General features: G+C 36.9%; 1 protein-coding gene across 1 annotated transcript; it reads right to left on the bottom strand.

The window, feature by feature from the left end:
* Nucleotides 1-547: 547 nt before the first annotated feature.
* Nucleotides 548-26,790, bottom strand: LOC116997383. The gene is made up of 3 exons (XM_033061977.1): nucleotides 26,671-26,790; nucleotides 6,104-6,630; nucleotides 548-930 (listed from the first exon to the last, which is right to left on the bottom strand). Exons 1-3 carry the CDS (start codon nucleotides 26,763-26,765, stop codon nucleotides 548-550), a joined length of 1,005 nt encoding a protein of 334 aa, XP_032917868.1. The 5' UTR covers nucleotides 26,766-26,790.
* Between the last annotated feature and the right edge of the window lie 1,081 nt (nucleotides 26,791-27,871).

Below are 27,871 nucleotides of genomic sequence, written 5' to 3'. Positions count from 1 at the left end.
TTTTTTTATTTTCACAGAATCATTGAATAGGTTGAAAAGGACTTCAAGGATCATCTGACCCAAACATTTCTGGTCTTGACAAGATGGCCTGGCACCTTGTCTTTCTGGATCTTAAAGGTGTCCAACACTGGGGAATCGAGCAATGGGAATATTATTCTAATGGCTGATTGCTTTCATTGTGAAAATGTTCCCTCTTGTGTTCTTGCAATCTCCCCAGGAGCAACAGGAGCTCATTACCCCTCACTTTTTCCATGTGACTGCTTGTGAAAAGGAGGTCTCCATCTTCTTTGTAGTCATTCTTTAAATACAGGAGCATGGTGATGTCTTATCTAAGACTTCTTTTCTCAAGGCTGAACAAATCCAGTTCCCTGAGCCTTTCCTCCAGCTTCCCAGTCCTCAGATCAATCTTGTGGTCCTTCTCTGGACCCTTTCCAGCCTGGCACAGACTTTTTCTATACTTTTTTTGGGGACCAAAACTGAAAACACTATTCCAGCTGTGGCCTGACAAGCGTGGAGTAGGGGATGATAATGACGTCTTTGATGACCATCATCTGCTGGCAAGGTTGATGTTGATGCAGCCCAGAATTTTATTGGTTCTCTTTGCCACAGCAGTATGGTACTCTCCCATACCGAGCTTCTTGCCCACCAGAACCTCCTGGATAAATAATCCTTTATTATGTTTTCCCAGGTACATGTCCTGATACTTGTCGTTGTCGAATTTAAGATAAAGGTTCTTGTTAGCCCATTCCGCAGATCTTCCCACAGGGTGGCTCTCACTTCTGAAGTGTCCATTTCCCCACCCAGTTTGGGCCCTTTGACAAACTTGGTCAGCATACACTTGATCACACCATCCAAATTTCTTATTAAGATAAGCATCTGGATTTTTATTATTTACCCAAAAGCCTGATAATTTCATTTCAACTGGACTACCTGAAAAAATACCAGTCAGTTTTCCCTGATTGTCATATTTTCTTATGGTTTTTAATAATGTGTTTGTAGACATAGCCCATTTCATATATCCATATAATTTCACTAGCTGCAATCCCTCCTGCAAGTTTCTGACTTATTTTTATTGTCCTCAAGATACCCTACCACACAGGTCTTGGGGGAGTGTTTTTGGTCCACTGCCAGATGATCAAATGTTCCATCTCCATTATCTTTGTAAATATTGAATTCTGACTGCACAAATGTGGTAATTTTTCATATGAATGTAATAATCCTGCAGCAGTTTCCTCTAGCATGTAAGAATTAGCTGTTCTCAATTTTTATGCATGAATGTATTACAAATCTCTTGAATCTATCTCTATTCACATATGAGTACAGATGGTTTGAGAAGTGAGAATATATTTTCCCACTTGGGAGTTCATTATGTTTAGAGAGATGTAACTCCTCCTCTAAATGCTACAAACATAAAGGGACTCCAAGCTTCAGTGGGATATCAGGAGGGGAAGGGAAAGTAAACTAGCAAGGCACTCCTTAGGAGTTCTTTATTTCCTCACAGATTTTTGTTTCCTGGGTAAGAAATCAACTGCATGACAAGATAGGTTACGGCTTGCCCCATTATTCACGTGTGGACTGCACAGTGTCCATCCAATAGCAAAGACTGCACAGCAGTCCAGAACAGCCCTGGAGGCAGCTACCATAGTGCTCTGGGCAAGCAGGGGCCCTGGCTGAACCAATGGATGGCTGCTTGCCAAAAGCTGGCTCACTCTGCTACTCGAGAGCTGGTTTTAGTCCACTTAAAGCACTAGTCACTAGCTGGAACTCAAAATAGCTCTGCCAGTTTAACATACACCTTCAGAGCACAGTGACACACTATGCACCTAAGGTGTAACTCCACTGTAAACCACTGCAGAACACATCACATTAACTCCATGTGTGCTAGAAAACAGAAAGCTCCTGTTTGTTGAGTTTTGAGTATTTTCTGTGTAACAGAAGGAGAAGCTACATACTAATACAAGTTCTTCTTGACCCTGTTTGATAGGTACATTTTTTCCCTATTTTCTTCTTCTCTCCCTTTCCAGACAGTCTTTCTAAACTATTTGATTCTATGCAGAACTAATTTATCATGTGCAATCAGAGGCTTTATCATGTTCATTACACATAGGTGACCTTCAACTCAGTGATTACCTTCTGCTTATTTCAGCCTTGAAAACTATCTCAATCAAGACTGTGTGATCATCAGACAGGCTAAAGGCAAGAAGCACATTCTTTGCTAAAAGGTCATTCTCCATCATTTTCAATCCTTTTGGTTTTAGAGGTCATAAATAATGTTGGAACAGCAAGGCCTCCACTAATTTTATGAAGCACATTTGTAATTATGCTGTTTCCTGCTTCTGGGGTGCAACTTTTCTAAGTTTGTTACTTAACCTTGGACATGCTTAGATTTAATAAGGTTTCCCCTTTGGACAGGGATTCAGACTTAACAAGCAATGAAGACAACTTAGTAATATTTTTCTGAAAAAAATCAGTAAAGTTTTATTGCTTTTTAGTGTTTAACTGTGATTATTCTGACATTTATGATTATAACTGCCAAAAATACCTTGAAAATCACATAGTGAACATGGGGAGAAAACACAGTGAACAGAGAGCTAGAAAGGGAACAGCGGAGTCAAGGAAGATCTTGTCTTTAAAACAGTAGTAAACAATTCACTGTGCATTTTGGCAAGTGTTCACAGATGGGAGAGAAGAAAGATTTTATTTTTTCACAAAGATATCACCTTAAATATGCATGTGCTGACATAACAAGTATATTGGAAAAACATAGAAGGGGATTTATGTCTACAGAGAACATATAGAGAAGTAAAAGCATGGAACATACAGCAGAAGTACTGAGCTGTAAAAGAAGTAGACAGAAATACATTCACAGAACAGAGAAGAAAATTAGATTCAGTAGTCAGGTGACATCTTGCTGAATAGAATGAAAAGTGGCTGCAGTGTCATTGTCACCTGGGGAATTTCATTTTGCCTGACCAGTATCACAATTTACACAGTACTAAAAACGACAGAAGGTATAAAAACAACTATGAAAAGCAACACATGAAAATAGCTATCCCACACATGGTATTTTGACTCCTGTCGTATTTTAGGATTCAGCTGATACCAAAAATTCTCCATTGCAACTGTGGTAAATGAAGGAGGCTAATTCAAAAACATTATCCTTTAAGCCAGTGGATGGACCCACATCTGACTCCTTTCAATAAAGCAGATAATGCAGTGGTTTGAAATAATTCTCTGATTGATTATGTCTGAAAGTTCAAAGCCCATTATCAAAAAATGACAGAGCAGCAATTGGAATGAGATACATAGAAAATGTTGCAGGTTTGACAGACACGAAAAACAGTGAGTAGTATTTGAAACTTTCAAATACTACTAATGAAATGCACCTGAGATCAGACAAGCTGGTTTTTTTGCAAGTCCAATACTTTGTGGAAAGATCTGGATTATATATTCTGTCTTTAGATTGGTTTATAAATGTGAAAAATTGAAATATATAGTTAGAATATTCTCTTGCAATAATGTAGTTCCTCTAGATCAAAGACTGTGCACATATAAGTGAAAAGTAAGTTATAGAGATAATAGTAATATATTTCACCAGACCTGACAGGTACTCTACATAATGGAGGCCTTACAAATACATGCTTAATAATGTAGAAGTAAAATATTTTTTCATGGTTATAGCAATTAAAGTGCTACCTAGGAGATGCTCCCAGGATAAGCATGATCAATATCACTATACTACTACCCCCTCACTTTCTTTATCACTTTTTTTTCTCAAATTTTCTTTCTTACTGTTCTTAATAGGCATTATTATAAAATTAGACTACCACATTATACTGCCTAAGTAAACAGAGATTAATAGTGTATGGGACATAAGGGTCTGAAAAAGTTTAATGAAAATGTGTTTTTCATTTGAAAACACTGTTTTAAGTTTTGTAGGTTCTTTGAAGTTCAAATTTAATCAATCATCTTTTGGAGTACAGTCTCAAAGTGTCAAGACTCTACCTGACACTTTCAAACAAGAATGCTCTAATTTTAATAAAACCTGTACACTTCTCTGAAGAAAAATATTATCCCATACAGGAGTGATATTCTTTTCATTTATAAATGACAGCATTTGTGATTCAGCATAGGAATGTTTTTCAAAACTTATTTCGATGGACTGAGAATGTGCACCATTCCTATCTCAACATGCAATCTTTGAAGAAAATTTTTCTCAGGTTAAGCTATATGTCTGCTCTGAGTACGTCCCACAGGAGCCAGGCTTCCAGCAGATCCCTTTCACAGACTGTCTCTAAGATTTCACAGCTTATCTATCAAAGCAGAAAAGGGCCAAGAAAGATAACAGAAAGAAAGAAGGATTAATAAATCAAAATAAGATTCAAATTGTATGTTGATTTTGGTTGGGGTAGAGTAAAATTTTCTTCACAGTGGCTGGTATGAGGCTGTGTTTTGGACTTGTGCTGAACACAGGATTGATAATAAAGAGATGTTTTTGTTATTGTTGAGCAGGGCTTACACAGATCCAGGACCTTTTCTGCTTTTTATACTGCCATGCTGGTGAGGAAGTTGGGGCTGCAGGGGAGACTGGGAGAAGCCACAGCCAGGACAGGTGACCAAACTGACCAAAGGGATATTCCAAACCATCTGGCATCATGCTCAGTGTATAGAGGGCAGGGAAGTAGGAGGAAGTGGGGACACATTTGAAGTGATGGAGTTTGCCTTCCCAAATCAACATTACATAGGATGGGCCCTTGCTCTCCTGCAGATAGCTGAACACCTGCCTGGCTACGGGAAGCAGTGAATTATTTCCTTGTTTTGCCTAGCTTGCGTGCATGGCTTTTCCTTTCCCTATTAAACTGTCTGTACCTTAACTCCTGCGTTTTCCAGCTTTTCTCCTTCAATTGTCTCTCCAATTCTGCTGGGGGGAGTGAGTGAGCAGCTGTGTGGGGCTTAGCTGCTGGCTGGGGATAAACCTCAACAAATGGATAAATTTTTATTAAATTATTGCCCATGGAGCTAGTCCATCTAGAGAAGGCCAACATCACCTTTATAGTGGATTAGGAGTGTTTAAATGTATGGAACATAACCTTTGTGTTTCTTTTATAAGTGTAACTCTTAGAAATCAGAGGACTCCATTACAGTTTTATTGAATATTTCCCCTTGGAATAGCAGATCCCTCATGAAGGCATTGACAGGGATATCTCAAATTTGAATTTAATTAATCCCTTAAAATAATGAGAACAAACTGCTTTCTTCAATTGCTTGAACCAAAAGAGTATTTTTCATTAGAAAGTATGAATACCCCTCCCAAGATAAATATCAGTATGATATCAGAAAAAAAAGGAAAATTAAATATTTTTTTATGTCAACAAGTGGACAGTTGGCTTATCATCTCACAGATAATAGATGTACTTCTGCCTACCTCATTTGCCACACTATTAATATGGGGGAGTTACAGAGACTGAGACATGGTCAGAAGGATGAACAATGTGAAGCAGCAAAAAGCGATGAAAGAAAAACAGAGAAGTCAGCTGGAAAAAATTAATAGAGAAAAGCATTGCTTTTAGCTGGCTATATGTCTCAAATAGCAGTTGCATTGGCAGATACTTTGTGTAGGTTGGCTATGAAGACAATAATTGAGCAGTTGCATGAAACTGGTGAACAAGTAACCTTCAGGTTCTGTAGAAAAACATCCAGATCAGATTTGGCTTCTCACAGCCTGTCAGAGGGATCTGGGAATTCAGATCTAGAAAACTCCACAAAATAAAATAAACACAGATCTTGACTTAAATCCTAGTCTTGATTTTGATCATTGCCTGATCCAAGTTAATCTTGAGAAATAGAGTGGAACCACTAGAAGTTATAAAATCGTAGAATAGTTTGGTTTGGAATGACTTCAAAGATTGTCTAGTTTTAACCACTCTGCATGAGCAGGGTCACCTCCCACTGAACCAAGTTGCTCAAGGCCCCATTGAACCTGGCCTTTCAACACTGTCAGAGATGGGGAATACACAATTTCTCTGGGGAAAATACAGCAAAATACTCGTTAATATTTTGGTATCAAGGTTTTAACACGTTAAAACTTAGTTCTAAGCATTACCTTTTTGATTAATAAAAGATTTTAAGCAATTTTCTGTGAAATGTTCTGATGGAACTCCACAAGAGCTGACTAGCACATCTGGGCCATTTAAATGTTGTGTCTGGCCAACAAATGTGGTAAAACTCAGCCTTTCTGCATTGGTACACTTCCCCATGAAATTCTCCTTCCGTATCCAGAATAACTCAGGTTTGAAGAGACCTCTAAAGATCCCATTCATGGCAGTCTGGATGAGATTATCTAGCATCCTCTCAAATTGCATTCTGAAAACCTCTTCAGATGGAGCCTCTACCACATCTCTGGGGAGGTTGTTCCAGTTAATGGTTGCTTTCACTGTAAAAATACCTTTTCTATATCCAGTACAACTGGTATCCACTGCCACCTGTCCTCTGTGCAGAGAGAGAGCTTCATCCTTGTGGAGAGAGAGCTTCCATCCTCTTTGAAGCCACCCTTTAAGTATTGGAATCCTGATATGAGGCCTTGAGCCTTCTCTTCTTACACTGACATGGTGCTTCCCTGCTCTCTTAGATCTGCAACATGAATTAATGACCATTACAATTCTTTACATATATACATTGACTATATAGAATATACTGATATAATGGTGTGTACATGTAGTTACTAAAAAAACAGAAAAAAATAGCGAGAAAATTCCTTTCAGTAATTTGCCTTTAAAAAAATATACTGTGTGTTTATTTGCATATTGACATAAATAAGACAGAGAGAAAACTGTAAATAACCCCACAAACCTCTACACCAAAAAATGTCCATTTTGAACTGCGACTCATCTTCCATGTTTGGGGGCCATGCATAATTTTGGTGAAATGCATAAGCTACACTACACTGCAATTTGGGTTATCATAGCTTCCCTTACAGCATGAAGATAACTGCATCTCAACTTCTTTCCAGGATTGCTGTTGCTGTTGCCAGAAATACAGAATATTTTGTATGAAGCTGCTGCACTTTCAACTGATATATTTATTCAGAGCCAGTTAGTGTGCAAAACCTAGGTGAATTGCTCTGGGCTGTGGGAGGCAACAATTCCAGGCTCCCTTTTCAGCTCTGGGACTGCTTCATCTGGCTTGATTGAGGGCAAATGACTTGAAAATCTCAGTTTGAATTTCCCATCTGTGCAAATGCAGATGATAAAACTAGCCCATCCCACAGAACTACAGCAGACATAATTAGTTAACATTTGCACAGTCACCTCAATGTTCTAAGTGTGGTGCTTGCCACCACGTCCAAAGGGCTTTTCAACCAGCATTGTTCAATATAAAGGAAGAGGAACAGAAGTTTAAAAATTCCCAAAAGTTTGTAAGAAAGGAGTCAGACATTCTCAAAAGTAAAGGTGGCAAAATATTTTACAGGTAAGCTTGCATTACATAAATATGAGAATCAGAGAAATCTCACTGAAGCAATGTACTTAGAGAAATGGAGGGCTTCTAACACACGGGGAGAAAATGTTTATTGTCTACTGGAAATGCCAATCTAATGAGCAAAACCTTGATAGAACAACAGTTCTTCAAAGGCCTAAATGTAAACAAAAATTAGTTGAAAGCATTTCTGTAACACAGAAAAAAAAACCTGTAATTAATTGCTTATCTAAACAAAGTTTGTCTAAAAAAATACTTCTTTTTGTATCAGGCCACAGCTTACCTGCACAGAAAATGCTTTACAACACTTGAATAATAAGGCAAAGCTTTAACTGTTAAATGGGACCCAGGTGTGAATTCCAACAGGGAGGACCAAGTGGTAAGTTAATGAAAGGAATTTTGCCTTCAGATGAGATGAGCTGCTGAATAGCTTAAGATCAGCAGCTCCAATTACCAGCTTGTATGATAGCAAACAACAGTGTATGAACTTCTATTTTGAGAGATCAGTTTAATAGTGGCAATTACAAAACCACAGTGCAGAATACCTATTTCCTAGCTAACCTTCATTTAAATTCATGTATATGTCTTAAGAAGGTCTTAAGGCTTACCTAAAGGTTTACTGGCATGCTAAACAGACTGAATTTGTGAAAAACAATGGCTATCTTTCCTAATGCAGGAAATTTAACAATACTGCTCCAAAAAAAAAAAAACCAAAAACCCTTTTACTGACATAGAATCTCATATCTGAAATCTGGGAAAATAAATCAAAATTAACCCAAAACCTTTTGGCGTGATTTCCCCAGCATCACATGGCAATGAAAAAGCTTGCATCATTACCTTTTTTCATGGTCCAATTATGAATATTTTAGTGCTTCTGCATCTCAGGACTGCCACAAAGCCAATGTGAAACTCTATCCCTTTGCTCTCCATGAGACAGCTCTTTACAAGCTAGGGCATACTTATTTTCATACACTTTCTTCCTTCCCCAGATCAGTGAAGCAGCAAATAGAGAGGGGAAAAAGAGGTTCTCTCCAAACAGCATCAGATCAGTGGTGCAGGAAATAGCAAGCAACTCCCTGCAGGAGCATATGCATTCTTAGCAAATTCTACCAGCAAATGATAATCAGTCAGTTAATTATATTTAATTGCTCTCTGCATCAAAACAATAAATAATGAGAGAGATCAGTGCTGCTTGTTGGAGATTACAACTTGACATAAATGTGAGAACCACAAGCAAATGAGTAACTCTTCAAAACTGAGTTTTAAAATAAATAAATAAAGGCTGGGTGTAAATTGTATCAATATTGGCCAACATGTATCTACAGAGCCAGAAAATTCAGTTTAAAAAATCCCTTTTTTTTCTGAGAAAATTGCTGTCAATGAATCTGTGTCATGGAGACACTTTAGGACATGAATATTTAAGGGAAGGAATGAATTTTGTAAGCTGGGTGGAAGCAAGAGAAATGGAGTAGAGAGAATAACTTAAGCAAAGGAAGGATGTTAAAGATGGAAAGTGTTAGGTTTCCAGAAGAAGCTAAAATGTCCTAGCAGGGATTTACTTGAAGATATATTAGTTAAAGTGTTAGTAAATAGACTGAAGGGGCAACCCTAAGTAGAGGAAGAGCTGGCCCAGGTCATGCACTGTAGTTGTTCTATTCCAGTTTAACAATCAGTAGCAGGCATGATTGAACCCCACAAAACATGGATTGTTTAATTTATTGCAACATTACCCTTGGTTTCTTTGAATAAAATTTAAAGGTAATTTATTTTTAGTGCTTTTGTTTCAGATTCCATAGTGACAGTGAATTTCCATTGTGGTTGCTCTTGCAGCTGACAATCAAATCTGCAGCTGCAGAGAATTTTGTGTTTCAAATCAGAGAATTACTTCCATTTGCAAACTCTGTATTGTATTACATATTTCTTATTGTCTTCTATGCATATGTGTAGAAATATATATATATATGTATATACACTTTAAAATGCAGGTTATTGTTCATTATTTAATAAAAAATTGCATCTTTGAATGAGGGTCCCTTCAAGTTAAGTCAAAGTCAAGACAAAAACCATAAAATTTCAGAAAACACAAGCAGTTATGGTGCTAATAAGTATGAAAGTGGTAACTGATAGAAGTTTCTACAAAAATCCTTTTTAAAACCTTATATATTCAAGACTATTTTGAAGAGATAGAAGAAGCAAAGTTTTTACTGGATTACTTAAATTTCCCCAAAGCTGAAATAAAATTTCAGCCAAAATTCTTTGACAGAAAAGAGTAGGCAGAACAACTTTACATTTTTAAGAGAAGTTGTATCACAAGAATTCATTAGAAAGCTAAAAAAACATTAATTTTTAACAAGATTGAGAAAGAATACTTTTTGGATAAAAATCCCATCTTGGTTTTGTGGCAAAGTTAATAGCAAAAAAAAAAAAAAAAAAAGTGGGCAGGGAAGGCAAAATATGCAGCAAAAAATGCACATTGGGAAAAAGAGGTCAGTAATCAATCAGCTGGACTTCTCAATGTACCTACAGTTGGCAGAGAAACCTGAGGGAGTTAGAAGACTTATAGGTAGCATAATAAGGAATAAAAATCTTCTAAAAATAATATTAAAACAAAAAACTAAAGGCAGCTATGCAGCCTCATTAGAAGATGGAGATTGAAAGTGCTAATCTGATGTTAGGATTTTTACAACTGATGCTCTATTTGGAAAGATTTTTGAGGTTGTCCTCACAGGTTTGAGTAAAAAGTTTTCAGTATAAAAGAAACCATTTTTATATATCCAGCAGGTGCAATTAATTTGAACCGAAAGACTTTTAAGAGATGACAAAAGAGATGTCCATCGATATTGAATCTGGCAAACGTGCTGGTTTGTTTTTATTTCGCTGTTCCACCAGCATTGTAGAGATTTAGTTTGCCAGTTATGTCACAGGTGTTACAACTCTGTGACATTACATGCAATAGTTTACCAGTGTCTTGGTTTAAAAGAATACTTTGTTCATAATATGGGAGTACATTTTCTTCCTTCACAAATATATAAAGTGATTTAGTGATCTTAGTAATTTATTGGAGAAATACAGGATAAAATTAAAGAGATAGGAGCTGAAGCCAGACAATTTCTCATTTAAAACTAGGCTTGTATTTTCACAAGCAAAAATGAATGATCAGTGTAACAGATAACAAAGTGCAGGTATGATTCTCCATTTTCTTTGTTGTAATCAAGATCAGATGCTCTTTAGAAAAAGATGGTTCAGTCAGGCACAAATCACTGCTAAACTCTGTACAAAGGTGAGAGCACAGAAACTACAAGCTCTGTAATCTAATGCAGATTTTTGGCCATAAAATGTAGGAAATAGAAAAGTTCTGAAAGCCAAATTTTACTTCAAAATTTAAAGCAAATTTTAAACTATTTGATTTAAAATAGTTTCAAATTACAGATTGATAGAGTTAAATGTTATTGGTTCAGAAAAGAATAATTTAAAAGCATCCAAACAGTATCAGAGCAGAGCTAATGTTCTAATTTTAGTGAAGCATTAAAATCTCACAGCATGCCAACCCCACAGCAAGAGTACTTGCAATCATGCAAATTCATGCAGTGTTCACAAAGGAGGAGGAACAATGATCCCTGCTTATGGCTTGGGTCTCTCAGTTAAGCACTGGGCTTCCAGCTGCTGCATCTCAAACAGGCACACGCTGGGGAGCCAGAAAAATCACATTTTCACTTATGAGAAGGGAGCTCACACGCCTCTGTGCACCTGCTCCTCCCTGCTAACCCTGACTACAAAAATAGTGTGGGACTATCACTGGCACCGACTTTGCATGTCTTTGCATCAATTGTGCTGTGAGTGTCCATGAAATAGCAGGGTTAGAGGTGTTGCTTCAACACTCGAAGGAATAGCATATCATCAAGTCCAGAATCCAACTTCTCTTTTGCAGTGGTTGCAATTGTTTCTATCCAGCTCTTTGCATGGGGAATGATCTTTAAATGATACCCAAGGGCACTAATTGAGGCTGGGGAAAAAAGTAAGATCTTAACCAGACTCAGCAAAAGACAAGATGTCACATTTTCCTTTTTGCATTTGAACCATCTTCACAATCTACATGTGGAAGATGTCTTTTTCTCCCTCCCTGCACTCTACTGCATACGATGAGGATGAAGGTGTCGATTGCCTTGTAAACTGATCTACTGGTGTGCGGATACAAAAGAAATAGAAAAGGCAATTTTGAAAGGAATGAGGCAAGGAGGATACCCCAAAACTGCAAAAATTTTTAAGGAGACCCAGTAAGATTTGGAAAGATACTGTTGCAGCAGGTTTTTTGTTTTGTTGGTTGGTTTTTTGTTTTGTTTTGTTTTGGGTTTTGTTACTTCTTTTTAAAATGGATTCACTTCACAGCATTATACTAAGGAAAATATTGTAGCTCTCTACACAGTGTGCTAAATTTACTATTTTCCTTTAATTCTATTCTATTTTTATTTGTATCTACATAGGAATAGTCTGCTTGCTTTCCAAACTTTAACTTGAATTTAAAATGTTTATTTACCTGAGTTCCTACATTTCTATTAAAATCCTATATTTTAAGCCAGCAGTGCAATCTTGGTTTATGTCTGCATGTAAACAGCATTGGTTTTTCTATACTGAACATTTTAGCTCTCTCTATTTTAGAGAAGCCACTGAGCAAATAAAAATATTCAACATACAGCACAACTTCATCTCTAATGACAAGTATATGCAGCATTATTCACAAGCAAATAATCCATAGTTTTATTATAAATACACTCCTCACTACTCTTTAAAACACTAAAAGAACACAGAAAATGTATAAAACTAAGCAAATAGACTTTGTGAATATTGCTAAAATTCCTTCAAAATTTCTTAAGATTTGAAGAGGTGGTACTTTTTTCAGACTTTCATATTTCTGAAAGCATGTTAAAGCACAATAATTATGCTGCCTCTACTGCAACTCATTTTATTTGCTCTAAAGCCAGAGTCTTGGCTAAGGTTCTGGAAGGATGCTTCTGTATAGCAAAACTAGCAAGATTCTGCTGAATTTATCCATGTACTATTTTATCCACAGAATCTACACCAGGGAGCAAAATAGAACAGTAATGAGAGGTCCCTTTGACACCAGTCCTGGGACAACATACAGTGAAGAAAGAAGGGGAGGCACAGGACAAGGTATTTTTACTGCCAAACTCACATACTGTCAAACGTGTGAGACCTAATCTGGCTCTGCCAGCTGTAACCCCAGACCAAGGGGTGTGGGCAAGAAAGGAACAGAGACACCTGAGACAGATGGACACAAGCCATCACAGTCCTGTGGGAAATCATGGGATCCTTACCAGGAGCTGTGCCCCAGCTAAGAAGTGTGGCCAAGAACTGGGTAATCAGAGCTTGCTGACTTGCAGACAACAGAAGGTAAATTCAGCCAAAAGCTGCACCCAGGTCAGGGCTGAGCTGGGGCTTCATTCTGCTTTGTGGACCCAGAACAGGATACCTACCCTGTGCATATCTTTGCAACCTATTTTTAGTACCTCCAACATTCAAGAAACTGGGAACTTAGGTTTTTGTGTGTACTCAAGATCCCTTTAAGTTACAGAAACCAAGGTACCCATAAACTACCCATTTTTACACGCCTTTTCATTAATGTCATATGAATTGCATAGTGAGACTAATCTGGTTCCTTAGCCCACAACTGCAACAGCCAGTGCATCACAGCACTATGGTCTCTGCATTTTGTCACACCCAGTAACCACATGTCAGTGCTCCCATGTATCTGACTTTTACCATAGCTGCAGAAATGTCCTACACTAAAATAATTTTCACACAAAAAGTTTCAGGTTAAGTAAAAATTTTGAGCAAAACAGGAAAATGCTAAAGCACTTATGCTGAAAAGTAGAACTCTTTCAACAGATTATTTGATCATTTCAACACAAATACACTGTGACAAGAATCTTGGCAGTTCACAATGCTCACCTTTTGTTCTTGTTCTTCTCCACAGAACCCTCTCCTTCAAAACAACACAGTAATTTATCCTTCAACAAACACTCTTCCCCGAAGATGTAGGTTCACAACAGATGAGAAGACACAGCTTTAATCAGGACACCTGGTTTCTAGAGCATACTTGAGATTCAGGAGTCAGACAGAGCTATTCAATGCAGTATACATATTTGTTTCTTGTTGAAACAAAACCAGTTCTTCCCCCCTTCTACTCATCCTAGTTACTATAGTTCATGTTTGATGGTTTCATAAAAATTAAAACGTCTCTAGTCATATTAGTTAGTCATACTCAACACCACTTACACTGGTAGTTGCTCAGTAACAATAGCAGTTAATCAATAAAGTTGGATAATAGAACTCAGTTTGGTATGCATTATATGCATCTGGTGTTCAAAACCAGTTTTCCAAGTCAAGGCAATGAATGAATTTCCTAGCATAGTGACATTTATAAAACCAGGTTAGTAAAAGCTGTACTGTAAAAATGTTCAGTGGTGCAAATTTTGATAAATAGAAGGCTTAAATCAAGTCCCAGCACAGTGTATAAAAGGACAAGCCCAAATTAATGGGGCAAGTTCTCTCAATAAATGAGGTGTGATTCCATGGCTGATGGGCAGATGTTCAAATATTCCACCTGCTGCTTTGCCAAAAAAATGAAATACCCATGTACTAAGGTTTAATATAAATGTCAGTAATGCACAGCAAAGCCAAAATCCTGATGAGAAAACAGTTGCCCAAATCCCAGGGTTTCTGTAATTAAAAAATCAAAAATCAGAGAAAAAATGCTCCTCTCAAAATAGTTATTTTTAACAAAGTTTTTATATATTAAAAAAAGGTTCTTCTTATAAACCATGTTCTTGGCTTACCTTTTTTTTACTTCAAGCCTTAGATCTCATTTTGTTCCTTTGTCTGTATATATCCAACCACTCATAAAACTGAAAGCAAAGATGGAGAACTATTACTCAAGTAAAAAAGTAGTCCATGACATCACAAAGTCAGATTGTTTTAGATGGCTCAAGCCTTTGGTGGCTCAGCCTGCAAAGCAGAGTGCTGGAAATCATGGAAAAGTCCATGGCAATAGTTTATGTTAAAAAAAAATCAACAAACAACATGGAACCCCTCAACACTTGAAACAACGAGAAATTGAGGAAAAAAAGCTAAAACAGTCCAGCAGGAATTGTATTTCACCTACTGTCTACAGTTATTAGCATGCAGAAGTGTCAATCACAATCTGGAAGAGTTGGGGTTTATTTTCAAGTTAAATGGATATTTCATTCCTGAGATAAAAGGTGTCCAAATCTCAGACATAGGACAAACGTTAGAAACCTATATGCAAATGTGGATGATGCCCCTAGGAGTGAGTGACAGTTGTGAGACAGCTGCTCATTATCAGAAAGATAAAAGTAATTCAAAGCAGCAGAACAATTGATCAAACCCATCAAATGACAGAGACCTCAAACTCCTAATGCCCATTTGCTTTGAGACTTTGAAAATCAGTGAACAAATGTGAAAACCTTTCATTTATTTCTAGGTCCTAGTGAAAACGTGGACTGGGACTTCTAGTGGTTTCCAAAGTGTCTAAATGTCCAAATCCTTCTTAAGTCAGTTCTAAAATGTTACATAATTGCTTATCACATGTCTTCAGAATAGACTTGCTGTGTAGTATCTAGCCCAAGGGCAACTCACATATGCTTGCTTCAGACAGCTGTGTAACACTAAAACAAATGAAGTTAATTACAGTGATGAACTAAGTAACACAATTTGCCTTCTGACAAAGCTTTTCTTCCTCTCTTTGCTGGCCTGCCCTTTTTAAGTTCACAGGAAATTTGCCTACTGTGGGACTGAAACATCTGAATCCATCAAAGCCAGGGGCAGACTGTAAGCAAATCACCACAACCTGCTTCTTTGGAGAGAAAGCCTCTGGAAACAACTGAGCTGAACCTCTCCAATGAGATGCAGTTGAATTTTCATCATCAGCTCTCTGCTGTTTTCATCTTTTTTGCCTTTCTTCTTTATTTCATCTAAAAGTTTGGCCAATGCTCTGGTTTTCAAAGCAGTTTACATTCTTAAATAAAAGCTGTGCAAAAAACAATAAATTCTTAACAGACATTGTCTTAAGATTTGAAGGAATAACACCAATAATCTTAGTGATTATTGGGAACTGGAGCAGAACATTAGAAACAACATAAGGAATTCAGCTTATTGGAGGTTATGCCTTACCTTTTCAGCCATTAGTGTCTTCATCTTCTGGCTACCCCTCACTGTTTTATCTGGTAATGTGTTCAACCTCTTCATTTTTACTGTTATTCTAGATCCCAGTCTTTCAAAATGACATGAATAGTTTTATTTCTTCCTTCAATTGCAATAATTTTCACTCTGTGGTAAGAGTGGTCTTCATTAACTTGGCACAGCACTGGTTTTCTATAGGCAATTATTTTTTTTCCCTTCTGTGTTCCCTAGCAACTTATTGCAAGCTAACTTTAAAGGTGTTGCAAGCAAAAAGTAGACTGTAAATTAGGAGTTTGCCAAGTTTCATAGACAACCATCATAGCAGAAAAGTAACTGAACAAAGAGCTCTAGCTGTTGTCTCTGACAGTGTCTCTCATCTCCTCTCTACTTCTGCCTGCTCATTTTAGTCTTGCTTTCAGCAGGAAGTATCCCAGCTCTGTGGAGCTTCATTGTCTAGTGACAATGGCAAACGTTTGGGCAATGGCAGTGGCTGAATGCAGCAGGGAGGAGTTTCTAAAGAGCTATACCTACAATATGCTCCAGTTCACTTCTTTTTCCTGTTACTTTTACATTAGAAGAGAGCATTCATCAAATTCCTTACTCCAGGTGCCTCCAATGCTGCCAGTGACAGCAACTTGAGTCCATGGTAACCCAAGGTTTCATCTTTACCCCTCTGTTAACATCCATCACACATAAGCCAGTTGTAGCAGAGCATGTTTTTCAGTTTCAATTCACCACTCGAAGTACATAGACCAACATCCTTTCATCTGACACGGGAAGCAGCTTAGGGTTAGCTGTCCTATTAACCTTCTTACAGCTGTATTCTTTTTTGATGCTCTAACTTATGAGAAAATTACACAGTCAATAGAGTATTACTGATACATACACAAGACATACCCACACTTACATATGCATTCCTGGGAGGAAACATTTTGCAGAAGTTGTGAAATAGAACGTGGATATAGAAAAATGTCACTTTTGGGATGAAGAGAATCAGACTGAAACTCATGTATTCATTATGGAATTGGAATGCTACTATAAAGCTGCAGAATTAGATATTAGATTAGATATTGCTGGGCCCCTGTGGTAGAATTTGGGCAATCTGTGGACCAAGGCTCCTCCCTTCTGGCTCAAAGCCCTTTAGCTGCTTTGCACTATTAAAAGGAGGTTATTAAAATCTGTACCCAAGTATTAGGAGAGCAGTTTCTTACACATCAGGCTAGTGCGCATCTCACAAGGCTAATATCTGTTTCAAGGTTCCTTTGCTATGGAATTCTGGGGGAAAATAGAAATTCCACACTCTAATTTTCACTAGAATGAAAAGCCTGCTAGGTAGCATAATCTCAATAACACTTACATAATTCAGGAGTAGCTGAAAAGCTACAACACTACAATATTGTATTTATAAGGCTAAAATATTTTCCATCTGGAAATATAACTGCATTCAAAATGAAGATGCAACTGGTGCAGTTCAATAAAAAACAATCTTTCCCCAAAATATGGCTCAAATTAAAACTAGATCTGTTGCAAGTCTTTGTTCAATAGCACAAACACTACTGATGCGCTATGGCCCAAGTGCAGAAAAAGAAGGAAAAACAGAGCATTTTTTGAATCTCATCAGCATAGAATTTAAATCCTGTCAGAGTCCCTCTCTAAGACAAACTGGATTATGTTTTCCTAATTATATTTTAATGTCTAAGATGGATTTTAAAGCTCTAAATTTCTTTCTTCCCCTGTAGGTTGAGCATCTCAATTGCTGTAAACTGGCATAAGCCTTAGCAAAGGCTGTGCCAGCCTTTACAGCTGAAAATCAAATTTGTAATTTCCAGGATTCCAAGAAACAGTGTTTTTGGTTTTGCTTCAAAGGCATAACAGAAGCCTCAGCAAATGGGGAAGTCAGTCCCTGTGTTACGTGTTGAAGTCACAACTCAGTATTATTTGTGCAATAGGGAATGTGAAAGATGAGGTCAAAGAGTTCCCAGCACGCTTGTCAACAGAGAAAGCTCAGCTCTCTGAAGGAAAGAGCAACTATTGAACTCCATTGCACCAAGCTTTTCTCCTAAACAGCAAGCCCTGTGAGGAAAAGGAGTTTAAAACTGCACTTGACAGCAGAAATAGCAACAGTAGAAAGCAATAATTTTCTTATATAGACCATATCAAGCTGGGAGAAAAATCAGAAGTCAAAACATGTTGAAAAAAATGTTTTGTTTTTTCTCTGTGCTTCAGGATACAGGTTTTTGTTTACACTGTATTTGACCTCATGAATGTTTTCAGTTGCCTGAGAGCAAAAATTGCCATGTTTACTTGAGCAGACAAACCATGAAAATGTTTATGTTAAAATGGAAAATTCGCTCAGTAGTTGGCTCCTTGGCAGTAGCAACTCTGATCTAACTTGCTGCTAGCAGCAAAACCTAAACAAGGTAAAAATATTACTGACATACTTCACCAAAGTACATTTTAAAAGTTGTTAAAGCTGTCACACATACCTTGTGCCGATATGACCAGTGAACTCCAAAGCAGGAAAATATATTCTCTGGGTTTTACAAGGGCTAGTGAGAACAAAGGATTTACATAAAAACAAAACAAACAAACAACTATGAAAATAATCCATATGCAACCCTTTCCACTTTCAGAAACAAAGCACTACTATGGTTGCCTGACACAGATAGGAGTCAGTAAGCCAAGCTAAGAAGAATGAGGAGTGACTTGCCAAGCTTTTTATCAAATTGCATGAAGCATAAGAAAGATAAAACTATACACTTGTCAACGCTTACAGTTTTATCTTTAATCTTGAGATGTATTACTGGAGCAGAACAAGACAGATCCCCTAACTAGGCTGCTTCCAGGAAACCCTGGCACTGGACCACCAGCACTGTGGGACATAGCTTGAGTGGAAGGCAAGTTTCTTCTCATGTCTATCATCTGGTTTACAGTCTTACAATTGACAGACTAAAACAAGGCTCTGCCAAGTTTCTGAATATACTTTTAAAACAGAATGTTAGCAGAAAATACACAAATCACATCAAGAAATCTTGCATTTGATGTTCCACTGTCTATGTTGTCTTTTTTTTTACCAAGCTTTTGGAAAAAAATTGCGCACAAGAAAAAACAGTTTGTCTCCAAGGCCCCCAGTTCACCTAAGTTTCTATATATTTTAGCACTACAATACTTTTCCTTTCCCCCATTTCTGCTTTTATTCTTCCAGAATTTCTTGTCTTCACTAAGTTTTCCAAATTTCAGTCATCTCCAGATATATAGAGTAGATCTATAGATTCATCTGATCTGATGTGTGGACACCCTCTCTAACCATGCCACTGCCCAGATTTATGTGATCAAGTATTTTAATGTTCATCCATTCCAAACAAAACACTGTTGATGAACAGATCTGCCAGGTACTAATTTCTTACCCCATGCTATAACTTTAGAAGGAACTAGGTAGAAAATTGCAAAATAACAGGCAAATTTAATAAACCATGCAAATTTCCCTGCAAAATACAGAAATTTCCAATATTTTCTGTAGTTCCACTTAAACTGAATCTTTCACACATTTTTAAGGAACAAAATTTAACGTAGAGCATTTATTAACATGTTAACATGTTAAAAATATACTTCTCTGCATTATAAGATCGCAAAAAGATTTATTGACCTTTTCTCTTTAAATAAAAGTGCCAGAACTAAAATTTGTACTTTTATTTAAGATAGTCTAGCATTTATTTTCTAATTTATGATTTTTTTTAATATTTAAGGGTAACAATAGGAATAATTTTCCCTTTATTACACACTAATATATTGGTTATTAGCACAAGGAAGGGTAAGATTTCCCACTTAATACAGGCATATCTGAACCTGACCCTGCTAAGAGGAAATTATAAAAACTATGCTTTTGCCGGTGCAGTAAATGTGGTGCGCAACTGCTATAAAGCAATCAATCAGAGGCTGTAGCTGGCACTCAGCAGAAGGAAAATGGTCTCAGGAATGGAATAAAATGCAGTGAGTACTCAGTATATACACTGCATTTATAAAGACAGCTGTTAATAATTTCATATTGAAGATATATTTAACTATATATATACACCTATATATATAGTTATATATAGTTAGCTACATAGGCAGGTGTGTCCTGCATAGATTTACTAGGCTCTGCTGTAAGGGAAAGACTTCCCTTAAATTTCTTTTTACTCCTTCTTCTTTCTCAGCCTTTCCATGTCCCTGACATAATGCTGGAAGCTGTATTTTCCACATCATAGGCTCTTTTCCAATTATTTCCTCTGTGGGACAGAGTCAACAGCCAAAGAATGGCTACCAGGCTACTGAGTGTACAGGAAATGATTGTCCCTGCCTGTGGGCTTGTGTGTGCCACATGAGCTTTGACTGGGACACACCCATGATACATGGATCAGGAGAGGGCAAATTTTCCCCCTGCTAGGAGACAAGGAGATGCCTCAGACTCCTGAACTCCAAGCCCCAGACTTGCAAGAGTTTTGTGGCTGAATTGAGAGAATCAGACAGCCTTCAGAGCAACCTCACAAAAACAGGCTTTGGCACTCCACTGCTAAATCCATTCTGGCCATAATTCTTTCTAATTGGTTTTACAGACTTTTGAAATGGATTCTCACTGAAAATAATTAAAATCACTTTTTTTTCAAAGACAGAGCCAGTTTCCCTGTTTGTTATTTCTCACTTATTAGTTAGAAAGACACCCTTTTCACTGAATTATAGAGCTTCTGGAGGTAAATATTTATAGTCCTTACGGCTTTTAGGTGGTGAATTTAAGGAGGCTGGGAGATGGACTAGATTTAATCCCAGCCTGAAGCCAGGTCCACACTGCAGGACTGAAAGGAAGTGGAGGTTTGGTTTTGTCCACATTTCTGGCATCAGCTTAGTTGTTTCTGTCCTGATGTGATGAATGTATCTTAACAAGTTATATAAAACAGTTAAATCATTCACTACTTTATTTATTTTCCCCTTTTTATTCCTAGAAATCATAGGTATTAATTACATTTCCAAGCAGAAATTTAATTCTAGGTGAACACAATATGTGGAATTGAAGAGTATTTACAAATTCCGAAAACAGTTTATTGAATAACAAATATTTCACTGTAGGTTGAAAAGGACTATAAAAGCAGTATCATGCTGTGAGGATAAAAGAATTATGTTGCAAGGCATTTTGAGAGAGTCGGATGAGAACAGAAGCTATTGAAAGGGACATGTCTTGCTAGAGGTACTTTAAAGTGAAAGGAAGCAAGCCTCTAAGGGCAAAGACAGCTCACTCTGTAAGATGACAATTTCACACTTAATTACAGGTTGACAGCAAGGAGGGTGCATTCAGTAACTTCATCTATTTGCAAGTGCTGGAATGAAAGCAAAAATGAAGGAGGAATTCTCTGTAATTGAAGAATATCACCCTCTGCACCAAATACTGCAAAACATGAACATGAAGGATAAGTTTTAATTTACTAGAGAAATACAGAGATGGGTCAGAGATGACCAAATAAATTTCCTACCTGTCATGACGACATTTGACTTCTCCAAATGCGCAGCTGTCACTGCTCAGGGCATCATCTCTTGAGTCACTGAGTGCTTCAAACAGCATCTCCTTGCATCACATTCTGCCTTTAGGACTTTCTTGAGTTTGTGATGTTCAAGACTGTTTTCTCAAATAACATCATCCTCTGTCAATAAATCTTTGGGTAAAGGTTTGTAAGACGGCTTTAGGATTGGGGGATTCTTTTTGTAGCTAGCAATATGCCCTTACTAATTAATTTTATCCATTCCCCTTCAGGCACAGATTAGAGCTGGAAAATATTAGATTATATACTAGAGGTTTTCAGAAATCTAAAACTGCAAAATTGTGGTAATAAGAAAAGACGATCTAACATATATGCTTTAACAAAAAATTCCTGAAAAAAATTTTTCTAACCATTTAATCAGATTATTCACCACTGACAACTCATTTAGGGGCCAACACCAATATTTAAACAAATGTTAACTCATATTTCCAGTGGGTGCCTAACCTATTTTGGAGATGGAAGTAAGGAGAAGATTCAGCATAATATATAACTGCTGCTTCATTATACAAAGTGTAGTTTGACTGAAATAATTTACACTGAATTTCTTTTTCCTGGAAATTAAGCACCCTTCCTTTATTTTACAGTATGGTCAATGCAGTCAATGAAATGATGTCTTTATAATATTTGCCCTGAGACATTAAATCTAATTTCAAACTGTGTTCTATATAGTTGAGCCACATGTGATGTATAGTTCAAGAGAGGAGCTCATCACACTGGCTTCTCAGCTTCACCAATCATCTCAGCTAACTTCAAAACACAGCCCAGAACATCTCCTATTATCACCATGTTTTCTGATATGTAATGTAACTCATGTTGTGCTCTTCCCCTCTTTTCTTTGGAAACATTAAAATATCATCTGGATTATGTGTCATGGATTAGTTTGTTACAGATACTGTTGGTCAGGTGAATTGGCCATGTTTGCTATTACATCTATGTTATGGTCTGATGACAAGAGAAGCCTCTGCCTGAATCAAATGAGATCATATGCAGGCTCTTGTGTATTTCATAAACCTTTTTTTTTAATCTGAAGCCAGATGAAACAGTTATGGTAACAGACCTTGGGGGTTTTTCGCTAGAAAATCTCTCCAAGGGCTTCCATGTCAATCTAGCTCAGTTTTCCCTTCTCCAGTTTGTTTTTTTAAAACAAATGGACGTCATATTACATAAAAAATATATTTAATCATTTGTTCTTCCTTGTTGTCTGGTCTTATTCCAATTATAACCTGTTCTTTATCTTAAGAAGTGATCATTAAACCAATCAGGATGCTGACTCATGATCTAAAGAAAGAGGCATGGTCCTGTTCTAGCACCCTGAAGTGGAACATAGCATAATTGGTTTCCGTCAATATTTTGTAGTATACTGTGTATCTGTATGGCATATCTGTAAGGGCAGGAGAAAGTACTAAAACATTTCTGAATGGCAGTATTTTTTATGTCATACAAGAAAAAATTTTGCTACCCTTACTCATGTAAAGAAATAATATATTTATATCTCTTTGGGTTATCTTAAAGTAATACTTGTAATCCTGAGATTATGCTGGTGATAAACACCAATGGCCCCAGAGAATGGCATTTAAGGTCATGATATGTCCTACTGACATTTCTTCTCCATAGGAGTGTTCCTGGGCCATCTGTGGAGACAAGGCTTTCACACCTCTGGTGCTTGAAGCACACCCTCCATCACACTGGGACCTGTGCAGGGGACAGGTCTCAGATGATCATTTATTCCCTTTGCCCTATCAGTGGAAAGGTTTTCAAACAGAGCCTGGCAGCTGGCAGAGATCCTGATATCTTCCTCAGAATGACAGGAAGCCTCATCCCAAACTTAGGTAGCCAAGAGATATGCAGGAGTTTGGGCAAAAGCTCCAAATATGTATTAAATAATTTGTTTATGTTGCAACTCAAGATATACTGAATGCCTGTCCACTCTCTCGCTTAACCTTTTCTCCATGGTAATAAAGGCAGTCTAGTTGAACAATCAGAGACACAAAGAAGTCAGAACATTTCTTGTCACCAGTGGTAGACCCACAAAGCTGCAAAATTCAACGGCAGTTTGTCATTAAACTTTATTTCCAGAAAATAAATCAAGTTGTATGGCTATATTTATTGAAACTTTTGTTAGTGCAAAAGTTAGTCATTACTCCAGGACTTATCTGCTGACTGGAAAGTTCCTGCCTAGGGCAAAGACATATACACATGAAAAACCCCCAGAGTTGATAATAAAAACACTGACCCATCCTTAGCTATTGCACTATGCACCACATTGCTCTCATCATCTCACTGATATTTGATAACATACGCTCAGCAACAGCTGTTTTATTATTGTCTTTAATGGCCATAAAGCAGAAAATATTGAATAATGCAGAGGAAACATCCTGACAGTTCTGGCTCTGTGTGAGTATGTCAATTTAATAGCACTGTTTGGCTTCTGAGGGATTTCTTGACTAACAGGTGCATCATTATACACATCAGCAATTCACTAAGTAGAACAATAATACAGTGCACATTATGATGCTATAACTGACACCAAAAATGAACTCTCTAAAGAAGTGCAATGGATTGCCACTGTGCTTGTAAAAGTGCTGTTTGAATTGACACAGTCTGTGGGGTTAGAAATTGTTTTGTATGTTACAGATCTCCAAAGATCTGTGGGCTGGTTTGGCCTGATGAATTGGATAAAAGAAAGAGAAGAAAAACTGACACTTCTCATTAAGAACCACCAAATGATTCATGTCTGATACTTGTCCACGTTGGGCTCTGTTTGAATTTATAAATTCATATGCTTCATCAGGAAATATCTGAGGGCTTAAATTTCAGATAAAACAAAGATACTTTAATGTGTTCACACCTTTCCAATTCCATTGCTCTTTCTTCCAGGTAGCAAGCTAGTCACACTTCCAGTAGGGAAAAGTAATCAGATAGACAAGTGTGTGAAGGACAAGTGTGTGTAAAATTAAAGCTGTACTTTGGCAAGATTCCAGCATTTCAGATGAACAGCATTTGTCTACAGATCTCAATAACTACTTTTTTCATAAAAACAGAAACTATTTTCATTTTCTTTGGATACAAATCTAGATGTATCAGAGAGTTGAGAAAGAGCTGCCCATTGAAAACAACCCAACTACTAAACTAAAAATAGTGCAAACTAGATCATATAGAATGAATCCGTATGTATAAGGTGATTCCCCATTTCAAAATAATATTAAAGGCAGTCTTTGTGGTTCTGGGAAGTTAATCACCTTCCTGTTAGTTTCTTTTTGTGTTTTTCATGTATTAAATCTTCTTCAGCAGGATCTGTCTTGATAAAAAAACCCATACAAAGCCTCCAGCTCAATTTAATTAACCCAGAAGTTTGGTTTAGATTTGAATCAGCTTTCAATCACCACTGGCATTTCCATTCTGAGTATTCAAAGACTTGTCCAGATCTTCTATGTCCCTTTTTCAAACTAACTTTCAGAGGACTGCTCAGCCTAGAATGTCCTTGAGTAGCACCCAATTGTTCAATAATCCAGTAATTGTGTATGTGCTCATTTCACAGATGTGCAAGACATCTAGCCTGGGTAGTAAGGCCACAAATAACACTCATGTTCAGAGTACTCTACCTGAACCCTTGTCTTGACCATATTCACACCAATTAAAACAATTTTTATCAAATTCTAGTGGAACTTTGATAAAAGTGACAAAGCAATTGACAGTTTATAGCCTATTAAAAAAAAATCTTAGATGGTGTTGGATGTACTTGGGAACGGTAAAGCAGTATCAGAGGTTTCCTAGAAACATGACAATTATTTTCTCATCATTCTTGCTTCTAAGAAGCTCAGCCAAGAACCAGCACTCCTTTGCACTAGACCCTACAGCAACACACAACTGAGACAACTTTGCTCCTAAAATTTCTAGAATCTAAATATGACATAGGAACCAACAGATGAATACAGGCAGACAACTGGGAATAGAAGGACATAACAAGAAAATGAGCATCAGTGGCTGCTTCTGCAACTATGTAGAATGTTGAATTAAAGAAGCACCCTGAAATCGCTAAGATCCTCATATGAACTTTTCTTTACACAAGCTCCAGCTGTCCTTTCAGGCAGTCTCTGTACCCATTAGTTACATGACATTTTCATGATGTAAGGAAAAAAAACAGCATTGTGTTGAAACTATCAACATTATCAAGCTCTTCTGGCAGCTGAAATGAAGAAGCTGCTAACTAGGTCTGCCTAAGAATGCAAAATATGTGAAACAGTGATGAAGAGGGTGAAAAACCCTCCTGTCACCTAAACACGTGTGCAGGCACCAAGACTGGAAGTGCAGCCTTGATAGAAAACTGCCAAATAAAATTGTAGTTTGATACATAGCCAAGAAAATGTTAATCACTCTTTCAGAAATCATCGACTTCTACAAAATATGTGCTACTTTCTTCAAAAACACAAATAACTATCCTTCACAATGAAAAAAGGATTTAAATTGTGGGAGATTTACCAGAAAAAGTGAGCTCTTGTTAAGCCTCATTAAAGAATATAGCACCAAATTTGAAATACCTGTGCCCATTTCTGTTTTATCTAATAGCACACTTTGATCTTTCAATGAATGAGATAGAAAAATTAAGGTATAAAAAGCCCCTGGTTTTAAGGCTTAAGTAAGTAGGCAAGACTAACATATTTGTTCAATATTCATGCCCCCTAGGAGACCATTACCTTGAGATCATTACCTTTATTTATTCTCTGGTTTCATGGATCCTGTAAACTTTTAATGAAATAATATATAAAAGTGGGTTCCATTCAGCTACAAATGCTCATTAATTGTTTGCTAATGCAACACGTTTTTTTTTTTTTCTATTTGCTCTCCTGGCATTATTATAATGAAGAGCAATTGCTTTATAAAAAAAGTTGTGCAAATACTGTAAATCATGGCTTCTTTACCATTCTACTCACTTGCCCTCCGGTGGACTTTTTTTTTTGTTAATTAACTTTTTATTGTTTGTCATTCCAATTAAATAGAGTACAGCAATTACTTGAGGTGTTACATGAAGAGCTGTAAAGGCTAAAAAAAACAAACCCCCAACAACAACAAAAAAAAAATCACCCAAGAAAACCAAAAAACTTCATAAAAGAAAAAGGTCTTCAAAAGAAAGAAACAACAACAACAAGAAGCTTTAAATGCCCTGAAAGCTTAGCGAAAGTCCACAAAAGTTAATAGGAAATAAAAAGAAAAACAGCTGATGCATCATCAGTGTAGCAGTAAATTAAAAAACTCACCTGCTTTGTGTTCAGATCAGTCAGAAGGAAGTGAATCAAGTTTAGCATTGTTCACAGTGAAAGTATCTAGGATTTGCTCACCTGAACAATATGCCTAATTACAGTAGGATAAAAACCAGCAGAAAAAACCTGGCATGCTCTGGAAATCTCATTACCTCATTCTGTCAGTGAAATCCAGACTGACCTCTCCACAGTCACCCAAAGAACTCTTCATTTTTCTGCTGTGCCACTTGTGCTCATTCCATCTCATTCCATCTCATTCCATCTCATGCAGACATTAGACCTCCATGTTCTGTGGTGTAGTAACTTGCCTTCAATAAATCCAAGAACAGGGACATACCTAAATTGAAATTACTTAAGGAGACATAATCAATATTTAAAGAAGCACAAGTGTGGGCATGACAGGTAACTTCATTATTCTGGAGATGAAAGTGCTTATCTATTTCCTTATCTAAGCAAAGCAAGGTCTCCTGACATTATATTATGAAAAATAGTTCATTGATTCAAAGGAGCACAGCTTTACAATTCCAACAAGCAAACACCTGATTTATTTCTAATTTTGCCACTTTTGACCTCCAGAGATGCACGTGGCTGAATGAGCTCTATGTTCTTACCAGCTTACCTCTCACACAGAAGAGACACAATACTTCTACAGCAATTTGGTGGTGCATTTGTGAAGAAATCCCATCACAGATTAATTAGGAATTGCAGAACAGACAGTAAAACAAATTTTCCTGACCATCAGATTTATTACACACTTGCCACACTGTGTCAAGACATACACAAAACAAAGGTACTGGAAATCTCTCTGAGATCAGTTAAAAGGATTTTTTATCTTTCTTGCTTGTTTAAACAAAGCACCTCAGAAATTTTGTGATGGGATCAAACACTATCTCTTAAAAATTAATCCTGAATAAAGAGTGTACGTAAAATGGAAAAATCAGAGCATGTCAGTAAGAAAACTCAATATGATTGATTTAATGCTGAAAAACTGTAAATAATTATGACCACAAAAAGTCTGAATGCTTTCACACAAATTTACTTTGGAATTTCAACCATAATAACAATTATCATGTTTTATTACGATTCGTGTTGTTTATATCATTAAAGAAAAATTACACAAATCCAAGCCATACAGTTTTGGTGAAAGGGATTTATTAAACAGGTTTTATTTTTGCGGTGTCTTTTGTATCAGGAACCACAATAAATTTTTGAAGAATATATAAAGTTCAGAGATGTGATTTTTTTGGGAAATCATTGGCATTTAAGTCCACAAAGCATTCTCTGAAAAACACAAAAGCATTCAGAGAAATTATCAATAGAGATGTTACACAAGAGGATGAGTTACCTGAAGAA

This window comes from Catharus ustulatus, chromosome 6 (assembly GCF_009819885.2).
Source record: "Catharus ustulatus isolate bCatUst1 chromosome 6, bCatUst1.pri.v2, whole genome shotgun sequence".
NCBI lineage: Eukaryota > Metazoa > Chordata > Aves > Passeriformes > Turdidae > Catharus > Catharus ustulatus.
The sequence above is the reverse complement of the archived record's forward strand: the minus strand, read 5'-3'. Positions and strand labels throughout refer to the sequence as shown.

What these genes read in the sequence shown, in the direction of transcription:
- LOC116997383 (XM_033061977.1), bottom strand. Translation starts at nt 26,765, where the DNA reads ATGAGATGGAATGAGCACAAGTGGCACAGCAGAAAAATGAAGAGTTCT. An exon ending in GATTTCACTGACAGAATGAG is followed by an intron (nt 6,631 to 26,670) that starts GTAATGAGATTT and finishes TTCATGTTGCAG; the next exon opens with ATCTAAGAGAGCAGGGAAGC. An exon ending in ATCTTTTATTAATCAAAAAG is followed by an intron (nt 931 to 6,103) that starts GTAATGCTTAGA and finishes GTATTTTTTCAG; the next exon opens with GTAGTCCAGTTGAAATGAAA.